General features: G+C 32.8%; 1 protein-coding gene and 3 non-coding genes across 4 annotated transcripts; 3 read left to right on the top strand and 1 right to left on the bottom strand.

The window, feature by feature from the left end:
• Positions 1–6477: 6477 nt before the first annotated feature.
• On the bottom strand, positions 6478–8101 carry LOC132053953 (protein MAIN-LIKE 1-like). Its single transcript, XM_059446041.1, has 2 exons — positions 7580–8101; positions 6478–6540 (listed from the first exon to the last, which is right to left on the bottom strand). The coding sequence occupies exons 1-2, from the start codon at positions 8099–8101 to the stop codon at positions 6478–6480; spliced, it is 585 nt and encodes a 194-aa protein (XP_059302024.1).
• A 3355-nt stretch (positions 8102–11456) lies between these two features.
• LOC132055041 (small nucleolar RNA Z267) lies at positions 11457–11530 on the top strand. The gene has a single exon (XR_009414504.1). It is a non-coding gene; the product is annotated as a small nucleolar RNA Z267 (small nucleolar RNA).
• A 1569-nt stretch (positions 11531–13099) lies between these two features.
• Positions 13100–13182, top strand: LOC132055046 (small nucleolar RNA R44/J54/Z268 family). Its single transcript, XR_009414509.1, has one exon. It is a non-coding gene; the product is annotated as a small nucleolar RNA R44/J54/Z268 family (small nucleolar RNA).
• A 407-nt stretch (positions 13183–13589) lies between these two features.
• On the top strand, positions 13590–13674 carry LOC132055047 (small nucleolar RNA R44/J54/Z268 family). Its single transcript, XR_009414510.1, has one exon. It is a non-coding gene; the product is annotated as a small nucleolar RNA R44/J54/Z268 family (small nucleolar RNA).
• Positions 13675–16101: the final 2427 nt, after the last annotated feature.

Here is a 16101-nt window from a genome sequence, read left to right as displayed (position 1 = left end):
TAATTGGGGATAGATAAAATTATCTTCATTTAAAAATCCCCAAAAGGGGTTTAAAAAAGGACAAAATAAAATGGAAGAGATTTATATCAAAATTTTCATTATACATGGGATCGACAGAAGAAAAAAGATCCACACCTATTGTGTGGATGATTGGCACCACAATCACTGACCTACAACGTTTCGGTGATATTTCTATTATATATAAGCCGCTAAGGTGTATGAACACCGCATCAACAAGTTATACACAATGTTATCTGAGTTGTACAACGTACTTGGGCTTATTTCATTTGTACTTATTTCTATTATATATAAGCCGCTAAGGTTTACAAACACCGCATCTCAAGTTATACACAATGTTATCTGAGTTGTACAACATACTTGGGCTTATTTCATTTGTACTTAATTTCTTTCCTTTTTCCATGTTCACACGTGTACTGCCTTTTTTACCCAGAAAATCACGTGTAGCGCTTTTACAATTGCATAGGAAATAAACCACGTGTTGCAACACTAACTTAAGGGCGTGTTTGGAAAGCCACGTGGTAATTGGAATTGGTGTAATTACACATTAGTGTAATTACAATTTAATTGCTTTGATTATTATTATAACGTAATTACAGCCAGAATTACAAGCGCGACGTTGCCGTGGTCGTGCCGCAATTACACAAATAATTTAATTTAAAATATAAAATTAAAATTAATATTTAAAAAAATATTTTCTTTATAAATGATATTAAATTAGTTATTTAATAATACATTGTTTCTTAAAAATATATTAATTAATAATCATATATTTGTAACTAATATTGTAAAAAATAATTGATATATATTTTTCAAATTAATAATATTTAATTTTAATTAATGATAAAACTTAAAGAAGACTTTTTTTTTTTTTATGAGAACGCCATGGATTGGATGTTTGACAAAAAATAATATTTATAAATATAATGCCATAACATTATTCAAATGTTGGACACAAAAAATTCATCAAATGGTGAAAAATAAAACAACATGGAATGTGAAAGAAAATAACTTAAAATACAATAACCTAAATTCAAAATCCTAAAAGAAAAGTTTAACATAATACTCTTATGTCAAATTCCAACATTACATAAGTAAGTTCCAACGTAACTTAACTAAATTATTCAAAAGAAAGGAAAAATATAAGTCTATAACCTCATTAACAACAAAATTCTACTTTAATAACGTCACTCGTTATATGTCAAGTTTGTTAATGACTAATTCTTTCCAATTTTAAGAGGTGTTGTTTCAAAAATTAGAATAATAAATACCGGTTATGCTAAATGAAAAAAATAGAAAAAGAAAAAATACGAAAAGATACTAACCACAAATAAGAAAGGCGCGAAATTTGAGAAGAGTTAGAAATGAAAAATAAATAATATAAAAAGAAAAATACATATTAAAAAATAAAAATAATTTAAAGTAAAAATAAAAAGAAATTAAAATAATAGAAATAAAAAATAAATTAAAAATCAAAAGAAATTAAAATAATAAAAATAAATTAAAAAAGAAAAGAAATTAAAATAAAACAAAAAAGAAAGAAACTAAAAAGTAACCATTACTGCAAATTACAGGTGTAATTACACCCGCCTTCAACCCCTTGAGAATTGGAGAGTGTGTAATTACACCCAATTCCCGCCTAATTGCCAGAATTATTTCTACTAAACAAACAGCGCTAAATCCCATAATTACACCCACCATACCACTGGGTGGCTTTCCAAACAGGCCCTAAGTGTGTAGCGCTTTTACAATTGCATAGCAACACTAACTTAATTTAACTAAGGCGCCTAAGAGGTATGATAGTATGCTGAAGCAACTGAATTTTTTTTATTGCTTTTTCCCACAGATTTTCTAGAAAATTGTTGATTTTACCAAGTTTATGCGTAGCTGTGGGTTTTCTTCAGTTCATATCTGATCTTGGAAGACATTATGCTACTGTTCATGCTGTAAGTCCTTTTATTGATTACCATTTTGTTACATTTTATAGTTATAACAGGGGACCTTAATTTAGTGTGTAGAATTTGGAGAAGAAAGATGAGTTCAACCATGATGGGATTGCGGTTGAAGTAAAATACAAATGACCTGTACATGAGAAAAGAACTAAAGAGAAGTAGGCATAAGTAGGGGTGGGCATGGTTTTGAAACTTCGGTACGGTAATTTTGATTTTCGGTTTCTAAAAATACTATATCATTACCGTACCAAATTAATTCGGTATGGTTCGGTATTTTAAAGTTTGGTTTCGGTATTTTACTAAGTACAGAATCTACAATAGTTTAGTCCGACTTCGACTTATATATACTCATATCGTGGAGAATTATGACTTCCACTACTTAAGAAATGTCCACCTTACACATGTAAAAATATTCAAAGGAAAGTACAGGCAATCCCCTTCGTAAATTAATTACACAAAAAAGACATTTAAATCAAGATAAAGTAATCAAAGTTCCAACGTTTGAACAATTAATTTCCTAATAATACTAGTTTATATATTTGTTAGTATTATAATACTAAATATATGAATTGTATATGTAATTATATACTTCGGTATGGTATTCGGTATTTCGGTATTTTCTTTATGAATACCAAATACTGTACCGAATACAAAAATTTTTAAAAGTGCATACCAAATACCGTACCAAATATCATAATATCGAAACCGCGGTATAAAAAATTTCGATTTCGGTATGGTAATCGGTATCTACCATACCATGCCCATCCCTACGCATAAGAGCATTTCAAGCAACATATCCTTCTAGCATCCACGTGAGTTGTTCTACTTGGAGTAAAGTCATTAGGTGCATAAGGAATGTCCGTGCAATCCACGAGCCCAACATGAAACAGTTTTTATGTAATTCGACTTTAGTTGAAATTACACAAATTTCAGAGTTTCAAAGACTAAAGATATCTTTTAAAATTAATGCAAGTCTAGCATCTCAAAGTATTTTCCATGTGAAATCTCAAATGCAATCTTTGAAGATGAAATAGTTGAACATTTTCTTACATGTCGAAGTGATCTGTAAAAATAAAAAGTAAATTATAAGATTTTAAAGCCAACTCTGAATGCCTTTTCCACATAGAAGACAAAGTAGAAGCAAAATGATTCCAATTAGAAACATAGCTAAAAATGAAAAAGAAATCAACACATGTAATAGAAAATGTTTGGATAGAAATATACCGATACTTCGGATGCCTCCTCTTATAAGATTCTGTTTTATTTCTCAATGTAAAAACTTGAGCAACAAAATAATGTCTTATGAGATCCAGGAGTCCAGAGCCTAAAGGGCCTATTTTTTGACACAAAAGACCAAAGGGGGTTGGCATTTCCATGATAAATCAAAAGGGGTTTATCGTGGTCTGCCCCACTCTTTGCAGCTCCTTTAACGGAGCATTGTAACGTCGTCCGTAAGTCTTCAACAATTTTTTTTTTTAAATAACAATCAGGTAAATCGTGGACCAGTCCACGTTTTGCAAAAAAAAAAAAAAAAAAAAAATTGTAAATCGTGGACCAGCTCACGTTTTGCAAAAAATATTTTTGCAACTCATGGACTGGTCCACGTTTTGCCAATAACAATTGGAGGTTCTCAATAGGTATCTCTTCCAAGTATATGGTTTTTATGATTCTATTTTTACTGTTTTTGGGTATGTTCCCTTATATATATATATATATATATATATATATATATATACACTGGAGGTTTATATATATACATTTTTAAGACAGCACTCGCATTAACGAAGTGGCACTGGGTGCACTGGTTAAAAGGTGGCTTCAGAAAGCTAAATTCATGCGGGGCGCTGATTGTTGTAATGAATTTATCTGAAGAAAGGAAAAAATTGTTTAAATTAAGAGACTGTCTCCAGTTTTAGATATTCTATTGAATTGTTCAAATTATCTCGCTCAATTGTATTTAATTTAAACAAAAATTGTTAGCATATATCAGGTGGAATTAATTGGGAGCAAGTTGACCGCGATACCATGGTTATTAAAAAAATTGTATTAGTATATTGGAAGAAAATATTACATAATGGCCGAAAAGTTAATTTGATTGATAAAATATCACAGCAAAAGGAAAAATATGAATTATTCAATGTATGAATTCTTAAAGTTGAGAAAGTTGTATCTTAATGGAATGGCATCCTGGACAGGTCTGCGTTTTGCCCGAGTTGCAAAAATAGTCTTTGCAAAACGTGTGCTGGTCCACAATTTACAAAAAACTTTTTTGCAAAACGTGGACTGGTCCATGATTTACAATTTTTTTTTTTTTTTGCAAAACGTGGACTGTCCACGATTTACAAATTTTTTTTTGCAAAACGTGGACTGGTCTACGATTTACCTTATTAATATATATATTTTTTTAAAAAATCGTTGAAGACTTACAGACGGACGACGCTACAATGCACTGTTAAAGAAGCTGCAAAATGAGGGGCAGTCCACGATAAACCCCCCTTTTGGTTTATCATGGAAATGCCAACACCCGTTGATCTTTTGTGTAAAAAAAATATGCTTTTTAGGCTTCGGACTTTGAGATCCAGTATGTGAAATTAAGATCGAGGGCTTACAGATGAAAAACTAAATGCTAACACAATTTTTATTTCGCAACATGGCTATATAGGTATGAGGAATGTGTAACAATGATGAGAGGAAAATGTATGAGACAAGAGAACCTAATCAAATTAGCAATGCCTAAGAATACATTGCTATTTAAAATTGCTTGGTCTAATAAGGCACGTGGACAATTTCATTTATAATATGCCTCTCCTTTCGGGATTTGCTTATTTGTCTAATGTCGTCATTGATTATGCTTGCAGGTAATAGGGAGGATTTACTAACCCGTTACATACTGCGCATGACTGGGTATCAAGTTCAGTAAGATTCTTTTGCATAGCCTTTCAGGAATAAGTCACACAATTATTTAGTATGATAGATTAAGGCGATATCTTGGATAGAGAATCACAGATGTTATGACTTTTAAGTACTAGATTAGAAAGTATTTTGATGAGTGTTTCTTGACCTATACATGAAATAAATCTGGTTTAGCAAGAGATTACAGGATTAGTTTTATGATCCAAATTTATCTAAAATATCCATTAGCCCCTTAACCCCTTTGTCAATCATATCCACAAGACTTCGCTACGTAAATATAAATCTCATAAAGATATAAATAGATTTCCTGATTTGGTCTTCTAAAGTTCCGGAGGCACATAATAAGGTATATTTTGAGCTATCAGGCGTGTAGACTATTGAAATTTCTTTCAGCTTGGTTAATATGAAAGGAAATAATTTATCTTCTCTTGTGTTCATTGTAAATTAGTGTGTGTACTGATATATATAATCTTTTCACATGTTCTTTTCTTGCTCCTAGACCATAACATGGTAATGACACTAGCTTGAGATATGACAATTAATTCGATTCAAGAAGAGAGACCATTAGGTTAGTTAGTCTATTTCGTGCTTCTCTCATATCATTATTTCATGTATAGTTGATACTACATTTTAAAAAGCATGGAAGAGACAACATATAGTAGATTGCTTTAGTTAAAATAGTATAGCTTCTTCAGTGGATATGATATACAAGTTGATTACCGGGGTCATATTTATACCAAGAAGTACTAGAAAACTTTATACCAAGAAGTACTAGAAAACTTCTCCTTTTTCTCTATTCACAATTAATCACCTGAGAGTCCAATAAATAAAAAGAACACAAAAAAAAAAAAAAAAAAAATTTATTCCCATATCTTTGGTAACTGCATATTCTCCTCTGCTTCTGTCTTCTTTTATCACGTATTGTCGAATCGCAACTCATCATTTGAGAAGATCTTCATTTGGTTGTGAAAGGTAAAGTTCAACCTAAAAAGTACTCTGAATTTTAGCCAATCTGAAAAGGGATAATTGCTCTTCTCCTTTCTCTGGTGTTCAACACAAATTAGTTTTATTGATGCATAGAATCTTTTCACCTGTTCTATTCTTTCATTCCAACAGGACCCCACAATTCTGAAAGGTTTATGTCCAAACTTTGTTTGTTATTCATGCAATTATATTATCATTCAATTATCGATGCAATTCTGATGATGACTAAGTTTCTTTTAATTTATCCTTCTATTTTTTTTTTTTTGTTGCTTTCTAGATTCAAACTCTATATGTAGTATTGGTACTCGAGCCGTCAAGACCTGCTCAAGATGGACCTAAAGTCATCCCCTTAGATACTATAGTATCATTCTTTCTAGGATTGTTGATAAATTAGTTATTCCATGTAGTCATTCCTTTTTGTTATGTAAATTTTAATAAGTCTAGCAACTCTTGGAAAGTATTTACTAAATGATTTCCACGAAGAACCCATGTTTTTTATAGATATTCTTTCAAAGATGCTAACTCCTAAAATTCACCCTTTTCACATTGTAAAGTTCGATGTTGCACGGGCTTCCGTTGCTAGTACTAATCTTAACTTCATGGCGTGTGTTCAAACAAAAGTTACATGGTCCACAATGCCAGGATGACTCAACATATCAAATTGTAAAAGAATCTGCGTATTCAATCAAAAACTTTAAGATAATATGAATTGAAGTGACCTTAAACATCCTTCCACCATCCCATATTAGTTGTCAAGGTTATTAAAAATACTTATCTCAAAATACTTTTCATTTTACAAATCAAGATGAAATTAATTATTTTTATCCTATTTTACCTTTAATATTAAGTGTTCAATAACCAATATAACAGACAAAAATCGACTGAAAAAATCGACGGACTGATCAAAAACTGACGGACTATGAATCGTCGGTTTAGGCCGCGTTGGTTTTGGAAAACCGATGGAGTCCGTCGGTTATGTAAAAAAAAAAAATGTAGCAACTTGGAATCGAACCCGTGTTTCCTAGAATTAAAAGGCTCTACCATTAGACCACTCATGTTCTTTGTTCAAATACTTACATTGTTTTAATTTATATTATTTTTTTCGCTCTAGTCCGTCAGTTTTTTTATAACAAAAAATAAAAAACCGTCGGAGTCCGTCGGTTTATTTTAGAAAATAATTATATTTTTCACGCATTTTTGCGAAAAAAATAACTGATGTTGTTTATCGGTTTTCTTTTTTTAAAAAAAAAAAGATTTAAAAAAATTATCGAAAAAACTGACGGAATCTGTCGATTTTTTTCCGTCAGTTTTTGCCAGTTGATTTATCGAAGAGAGATAAAGATAAGATAGTAAATATACATTTTTTATTTATGCATAAAATATAGATAAAAATTAGTAATCACCAAGTAGAAAAGACGTTTAATTAAATTAATAGTGTAAAGTTAAATAGTTTTACCACATCGTCCATCATCTGATCAAGCTGGTTCCGAAATAAAAGAATACTGTGGTGCATATCCACATTCCGGTCAAACCCTGCCGTCCACCTCCTCGCGCTAGGGCATGTCATTACCGAGGTGATGCCTAGGTACGGGCTGAAAAGGCATCATCCCCTCCCACGCCCATAACTGAAAGTGATATTAGAAAATATGATTTTTTAGTCGTCGTTTCAAGAGGTTTGTTTACATTGAAGGAACACACACTTAAAATATTACCTGGAGAAGAGCAAAAAATCCACACACATCGCTGATATGACCAATAGACTCTCGGCATAGGCATCGGTAGCGGTACGCCAAAACAGCACCGCCCCAGCTGTAGTCTCCCAAGCGGTCCAGATGCTCCAAGAAGATCAAATATCGTAAGCTGACATAGGCACCCGATGTGTTCGGGAACAAGATGCCCCCGAATATAATGAGCAGATACAAACGGGTATGACGATCAATAACATCCTGAGGAGTGCCGTCGTCAATAGGAGGCTCTGCGAGCAAATAAGTGCAGAGTGCACTAATCTGCACTCGACTCTGTCCCCAGATATGGGTCGCGGCACCAGGCATGAAGTGGGTGAGCCTAGTCAACTCCGAAACCCATGTCCTACTAGGAGGAGGCTCGTACCGACTGTATACTGGCTCTCCATCTACCCGCAATCCAAACAAGACCTCCACATCCTGAAGTATGATCGTGACCTCACCAGTGCGTAGATCGAAGGTATGTGTCTCCGGCCTCCACCGCTCAACCATGGCCGTAATGAGCACCCAGTCATGCTGTACCCGACCAACGAACACGCAACGATAGATGCCGCCTCGAAACAATATCTCTAAGACGCGGGGGTGTGGGGGGCGCTCGCGTAAAAGTGTTCACGCTCTCTGCAGTCTACGGGGACGGAGCCTAGTCTCTATCCCTATAACACCAGTCCATAATAACTCAGACCTATGATTGTCTTGCGAAGAAAGTACTAATATATCATCGGGTCCCGGGTGATCATTCGGATCCATGAAAGTGTCGTGTCTGTAGAACCTAAATTATTCATTAATCTTGAAATTAAAGTGAAATTATATTAACTAATTAATCATTTATAGGGAATATGTGAATTATGATGATTATGTTGTATTATATTTTGTGAATAATTATATCTAATTATAATTATTCTCCTAACTACAATTAAAGAGATAACAAACTAATTTATTTAACGATTAACATGGGATAAACAAACACTTAACATAGGATAAACAATTTCACAAATAAATAAATTAACAATGCCATAATTAACAAATAATAGGAGATTACTATATTTTCTTTAATTAAACAATTAATAAAGAATTAACAAATTAATAATTCAAAAACAATTAACAAAATAACAATTCATAATGAATAATTAACAACTAATAAATTAACAATGACATAATTAACAAATAATAGTAGATTACTATATTTTTTCTAATTAAACAATTCATAAATAATTAACAAATTAACAATTCATAAACAATTAACAAATTAACAATTTATAATCAATTAACAAATTAACAATTCATAATCAATTAACAAAATAAAAAAAAAAAATTAAAACAATAGCAAAACGGCTACTGCCCAACAGCCAAAAAAAAAAAAAAAAAAAAGAAACAATGTTTTTTTCGAAATTCACGACTATGAAACGTTAAACATGCTTAGGATTGTAATGTGTTTAACAAAATATTAAAAAGTTCGTAGTAGAATACCCTGATCAAAGCTTCTTGTTAGGTTGTCTTAATCGAATTGTACGTCGCTTTTTTCCAAAATTCTACCTTAGAAGCTTGCTCCTTGACTTGAATATACCGAGAATCTAAACTTTCCAAACGAAATTTGAATAGAAAATGACGTTTTTGGAAGTGGGCCCGACCATTTTTCTCCTTCAATGGGGGACAATTTTTTTTTAAGTGTGTGTGTGTGTGGTGGTGGGGGGGGGGGACCAGTGGTGGAACCCGATGGTTTTATGTCGGGGTCTATACGCGATATTTCTTTTGCATAGGCTAAAGGAGAGAAGGGATATCCTTTAGCGGTAAAATCTGCGTTAAATTAACGTACCATTACGGCTAAGTCCTTTAACGCAGTATTTTACTGCGTTAAAGGTACTTTTGTACCCCTTTTTTTTTTTGGGGTATTTTGGTTGAAGTCTTTTTCTTTTTGAGTAATTTTGGTTCCGGACTGATGGCACGAATGCCCCTATTTTAGGGTGGTCTTTAATTTTTGTCCCTCAAATTTGTGGTCTTTAATTTTTGCGGCATAAATTTGGATTTCGCTCGGCATAAGTTTATATTTTTGTGTCATACTATCTCTCAAGTTATGCCGGATACGGAAAAACTTTCAAAACTAAAAATAAAAATGGCCAAAAACATATCAACCTCCACAAAAACAAGCACGATAAACAATAAAGAACACATGCCCCAAAAAAGCATAACTCTAGTTTCTGAACACTACAACAAATTCTGAGATACTACACAACTTTATGCCGCATAATTTAATTCCTATAGAACTTATGAGAAGCAAAGTATAAATTCAGTTTCCGAAGATAAATATTATAGAACTTATGTCGAGCGAAATATGTCTGGATAATTTCAATAAATGAGTAGCAGGGAAGGCCATATATACGAGGGACAAAAATTAAAGACCAGTGCGTTTGAAGGCTAATCCGTGTAAAAACTTCATTCATAACAGACCAGAGTCCAATTACAGGCCCACTTAAGGTGAGCCTGGTCCAATTATAGGCCCACTTAAGCCGAGCTTGGTCCAATTATAGGCCCAAGGGAACAGAAGCAGAATTCAAGACAGTTATTTAAGATATAGCCAAAGTTCATAAATCTATGTAAACTAGGCCGTTTCAGAATCAACTCTAGACGCACATGCCTGAAATTTTAGAAGAAAAAAAAAACTTACATACGGATCCGAAATTGGATTTGTCAAAACCTAACTTCAGACATATATGTATGAAGATGTCATGAGTAAATTTATTTATAAATTTATAATCTGACAGAATTAAAATAATTATTTGTATAATTTGATTATCTTTGTAAAAATAAAAAAGAATAATAGAGAGAGATATTTTATGAAAAATTATATTTGAGTGTCTAGGTAGGTCCAATACCCTTTAATCAAAAACTCTTTCTATAAAATTTATGTACGAAAACATAGTACGTATCTAATAAACATTATAACTAGATTTTTCTCAATATCCACAATTGTTACTCTCTTTAACTCAACATCAAATTTTAGAAATTTTCTCGAAATGGCACTTAACAATTGCACATCCGATACCTAGTCATCCGATATATAGTCTAATACTAATATTTATAAAATTTTGTGTTTTTTTATTCACAACAGTATGGCATATCCTCAAACTAGTAAAACAAGAAAAGTAGAAGCCAAATAGTTTCAAGGGTACCTACCAACGTGGGTTGTAGCGGTGGTTGGGTCCCTCCACCCTTAATCAAACGTTTCGAGTTCGGGCCCTTGAACGGAGAAATCTTGTTATTGCCAGGGCTGTCCCAAAATGGACTAACGATACGAAATTGAATTTAGTCGATTCCGACACGAATCGAATGCGATACCAATTAGGAAATTAAAAAAAGAAAAAGTTGCAGGGTTACCTTAGCAAATTTATTCTTCCTTCTATTGAAGTAAACACTAGTAGTTTCGAAGTCTTGTGTTCACACTTCACAGCTATATATAAACCCAAATGGCACCATTTGCAAAATAAAAACCCTAGCCGTCAACATTCCAAATCTTTCTTCTCGCCGTTTCGGGTGTCAACTTCTCATTTTTCATCCTTCTCTAGTTTTAAATTCACATTCAGTTTATTATTCTCTTGTTTTTCCTGTAATTTTTTGTTATGATTTCTATAGTTTTTGTGGAAATGCCAATTGATTTTCTTCTTCTTCTTCTTAAAGTTCTTTTTTTTTTTTTTTTAATTTTTTTTTTTAACTATCTGGAATTACTTAAAATTCAAGTGATAAAAGAAAATCACAGGTTGGATTTGGGTTTTCTTCCATCCCTTTTTTTTTGTGACCCCAATTTAAAGTTAATTGTGTTTCTTGCATTCAACTATCAGCTAAATTTTGCGTGCCTCTGCCTATGATGGTAATTAAATATACTTTGAGTATTTTACTATGAACAAAACTTTTAAGCTGAGGCTTGCTTGAGGCTTTATCAATTCTTTATATATATATATTTTAAATTTTGTAATCCTTATTTTAGCTTTTCGCGTTAATTCATGAAAAAATTGTACTATTGATTAATGGATCCTAAGTTAATTAATCGATGTCTCTGATATCTTTTTAGTTAGATATCTTGGTATGCTGGATTTTGTTTTGATTATATAATGGATTTTCCAAACTGTTACTCCTTTTGTTGTTCATGCTTTCCATTATTTTTAAGTAATGAAGCTTAGACATTGGAACAGACATCTAAATAAACCTCCATCGTGCAGACAGTACATTTGCCTGAATCATCGTATTGTGTCCACACAATGGCGGTTTATTTGGATGTCTCTCAGTATTCTAATGCCTCAAACTTTATTATGTCATTTTATTCCTCGGTGTTTGCCAAGATTTTAATGTTGTAAATATTTATGCTGAATGTATCTAATTTGCATATTCAATACCGGATAACAGTAATGTTGCATTCTTGGTTGATGGGGTTGTTTTAAATGTATGTTGCATAGCTCAAAATATTTGATCTTAGGCATGCACTTGTTTGTCTTAAGTATTAACACGTGGTAGACCCTTGTATGAACCATTTTCAGTTTCTTCCTTGTTTTTGGTTTAACTCTTGTCTTCTTTTTCTTCTGGTAGTATTTTGCAAAATATATAAAGATACAGACTAAGGGGGACATCTATATATACATAAAAAATAATTTTAACGTTGTAAAAAAACAGTGTTTTTTGGGGTGTTCGGATGATTTGTTGTGGCTCTGAATCTCTCTGATGAACAGACAGGGACATCAGAACCCCGTTATTTGATGATTTGTCGTACACTCTCTGATGCTTAAGACTAGTTGTTTGTTTTAGCATCACAGTTATTCCTGTTATATAATCTTAAAGGTGTATTGGTGTTTCCTTAAACTACGATTGGTGATTAATTTGTTGCTTTATCAATTCTTTATTTTTTCCCCTTCAAATCTCGCCATCTTTATTTTAGTTTTGCGCTTTAATTCATGAAATAGTCGTATTGATTAATGTATCCTAAGTTAATTAGTCGATGTCTTTGATGTGCTTTTGCCAAAGGAAAAACTTTCTTGTTAGATATCTTGTGCTGGATTTTGTTTTGATTATATAATGAATATTTCAAAATGTTACTCCTTTTGTTGTTCATGCTTTCCATTATTAGGAAGTAATGAAGCTTTTTGTAGACACTGGAACAGACATCCAAATAAACCTCCATCGTGCAGACAGTACATTTGCCTGAATCATCGTATTGTGTCCACACAATGGTGGTTTATTTGGATGTTTCTCAATAGTCTTGTGTCTCAATCTTTATATGTTTCTGTATTCCTCGGCGGTTGCCAAGATTTTGATGTGTCTAATTATCAAATTTAATGCCAAATAACAGTAATGTTGCATTTGTTGGTTGATGGGGTTGTTTAAAATGTATGTTGTTTAGCTCATAAAGAATTTGATCTGAGGGATGCACTTGTTTCTCTTAGAAACTTGTAGAGAACCTTTTTCAGTTTCTTTTTTGTTGTTAAACGTCTTTCTTTTCATTTGTTCCTTGCAATGATGATAGAACAGACAGGGACATCAGAACCCCGTTGGGGCATGATGATTGTCGATGGGAATCTCTCTGATGCTTAAGACTAGAGCATTACAGTTCCTGTTTTGCAATCTATTCCTGTTATATAGTCTTACCTGAGATGTGTTGGTGTTTTCCTTAAACTACAATTGGTGATTAATTTGTTGCTTTAACCTCTCTTAAAAGTCTGCTTTTAGCTGCATTTTTACTTTAAAAAGATTTTCCCAGCCATAAATTTGTGAGCTTTATACCTCAATTTGGAAATTGAAGGCCGAGTAACTGTAATGTTGCATTCTGGGTTGACTGAATGGCCTTAAATGTATTCTGCACAGCTCACATAGCATTGAATCTGAGGCATGCACTTGTTTCTCATGCACTTGTTTCTCTTAAATATGAATTGGTGAATGGTGATAGGCACTTGTTAAAACCCTTTTCAGTTTCTTGTTAAATTATTATTTTCATTTGGTCCTTGCAATGTTGATAGAACAGACAGGGACATCAGCACCCCACTGGGGGAATGATGATTTGTTGATGGGAATCTCTCTGATGCTTGAGACTAGTATTTCTTGTAACTGTGTATACTGGCATTACCGTTGTTCCTGTTTTGTATCAAAATTCCTGTTATATCTTTCTCACCTGAGGTGTAGTGTGTTTCCATAACCCACAATTGTTGATTAATTATTGCTAGAATAACCTATTTTATAAGTGTGGTTTTAGTCGCATTTTTGCTTTACAAAGAGCTCCCCACCGAGGGGTGGAGCTACCCTTGCCCGAGGGGTGCCGAATATTACATTGTATGGATAGGTGAAATTTTGGTTTTATAGATATGTATACAAGTGTTGACACTTCTTGGCACAAGCTTTAGGTTTAGCAGAGTGGTTAAGGGGTTGCAAAAATTTCCTATTTTTGTGGGTTCGAACCTGTGTTGCAACAAATCTATATTTTTTGATTCCCCTTAATATGAATCCTGGCTCCGTCACTGCTGCCCACCCTTAAATGTGAGAGCTTTAGACACCCCGTTGCATTTCTATTGAAGACATCGCTAGTGCTATATTTGTTGCACACAGAGCTGAATGATTGTTGTTATAAAGCATTGCAACAAGTGAGGCCTTGGAAATATTTTGACTTTGTACTTATGTTACTCGTAGCCGAGGGTCTATCGGAAACAGCCTCTCTACCCTATAAAGGTAGAGGTAAGGTCTGCGTACATCTTACTCTCCCACCCCACTATGTGGGACTACACTGGGTATATTGTTGTTGTTACTTATGTTACTCGTTCATATTGTCAGAAGGAATAATGATGATGAGTTGAACTGTCACTAATTCTAAGGCTACCAATTAACTAGCATACTATTTTGTGCTTCTGTTTTTCTATGATTTTTGAGGGGTTGCATTCTTTTTCATTTGACTGGATATATTACCATAGCTCAATTTATCCTTCATGTCGAGTTAATCATGCAAGTGTTTGTCTAACTGTGCCAGTGATGTACCTGCACGTATTATCTTGATATGTAAAGATGATGATGATACGTAATTGTCACTACCTCTGAGGCACTTTTTTTTTTTGACATTTCATTTGATCTTTTACTCTCTTGTGTGGGATTCTCACACAGCTTTGTTTTGGGCTCCCCCATCATTATCATCTTTTTTCACCTATTTCTCATTTTGTATAAGCCTGATGATTGTCAATTAAGAACGGAGATTCGAATGATGTTATCTGTTGAAGCCTTCTCATAAGTTGGGCTCCAGTAGCATCGCATGTGATGAACTTTCTTATTCATGATGAAGGCATTTTTACCAGCAATTATCGGATGCATAAGTTTTATTATCTTGGAACTTAGTAGATTTTATCTGGCAAGTTGATTGTTATCCGTTAGAATGGATTGCTGGGGACCATAATCTATGAATGTTAAACTCCCGTGATAATCATCTCGTTATCGTTATTCTTCATGCGTTCTTTTAGTCTGTTTCAGTAAAGTTACAAGGATTATTAAGTGGGGATGAATAGCTTTGGAAAATTGTTTCTGCTGATTTACTAGTATAATATGTAATTTGATTGCAGGAGTCTATTTTGTTTAAATTTAAATTTTTATTAGATAGATTAGGTTGTTGAGGTATTTTAGTTTTTTGAAATTGTTCTGCAGTCCATCACAACATCTCATAAATCATAGGTTTCAAGATATAATTTCAATTTTACGTGTTAGATTTGATAGGTTTCATTCCCGAAAATTTGTGGATATTCAAAGAGACTGATGCTTGTCATGTTTGAAAAATTGGGTCCGCGAATTTATTCCAAAGAACTATTTTCAATTCATTTATCATCAATATCAAAAATTTAACCAATTTTTCAAACATGGCAAGCAACATTCTCACTTTGAATGCCCCACTTACTTTCAACAGTTAAAACAATCAGATGATCAGATTAGGTCAGTGAAAATATAATCATACGTGGAAACCCACAACTTATGCAATATTGTAATTGAAGAAGGATCCTTACAACTACCTTTTGCAAGTTCTAAAATTGAGCTTTCAGATAAGACATGCTTTTGAGGGTGTCTTTTATGCACAAATTTAAAACTAAAAAGGATGAAGAGTCATGTTATAAAGTGGTCAATTTCATTGACAAAGCAGAATTGAGGAGCAATTCTTTTTGAAGATTACACAAATAACTACCTTTTAATAGCTTCTAACTGTTATAACTAAAGTTGAAGATTTAAATAGAAGACTATTGGAAATTGTATCTTCATGTGAAATACAGCGAAATACAGTGTGGGTTGAATTAAAAATTGCATATTTATGGCAATAAAAATCTTTTCAAATTATTCTTGTTAATGGAATTTTCATCATGATTATAACTTAAAAGCGTCAAACTCATGAGATTTCATTATATCTTTTAACATCTCTCTATATCAGTCCATTCAAAAGTTTTTTGTTGGAGATATAGGTTTTTTGAAATACACAAAAATACAAAATTTATAAT

This window comes from Lycium ferocissimum, chromosome 4 (assembly GCF_029784015.1).
Source record: "Lycium ferocissimum isolate CSIRO_LF1 chromosome 4, AGI_CSIRO_Lferr_CH_V1, whole genome shotgun sequence".
Classification (NCBI taxonomy): domain Eukaryota; kingdom Viridiplantae; phylum Streptophyta; class Magnoliopsida; order Solanales; family Solanaceae; genus Lycium; species Lycium ferocissimum.
This window is presented reverse-complemented; position numbering and strand designations above follow the sequence as displayed.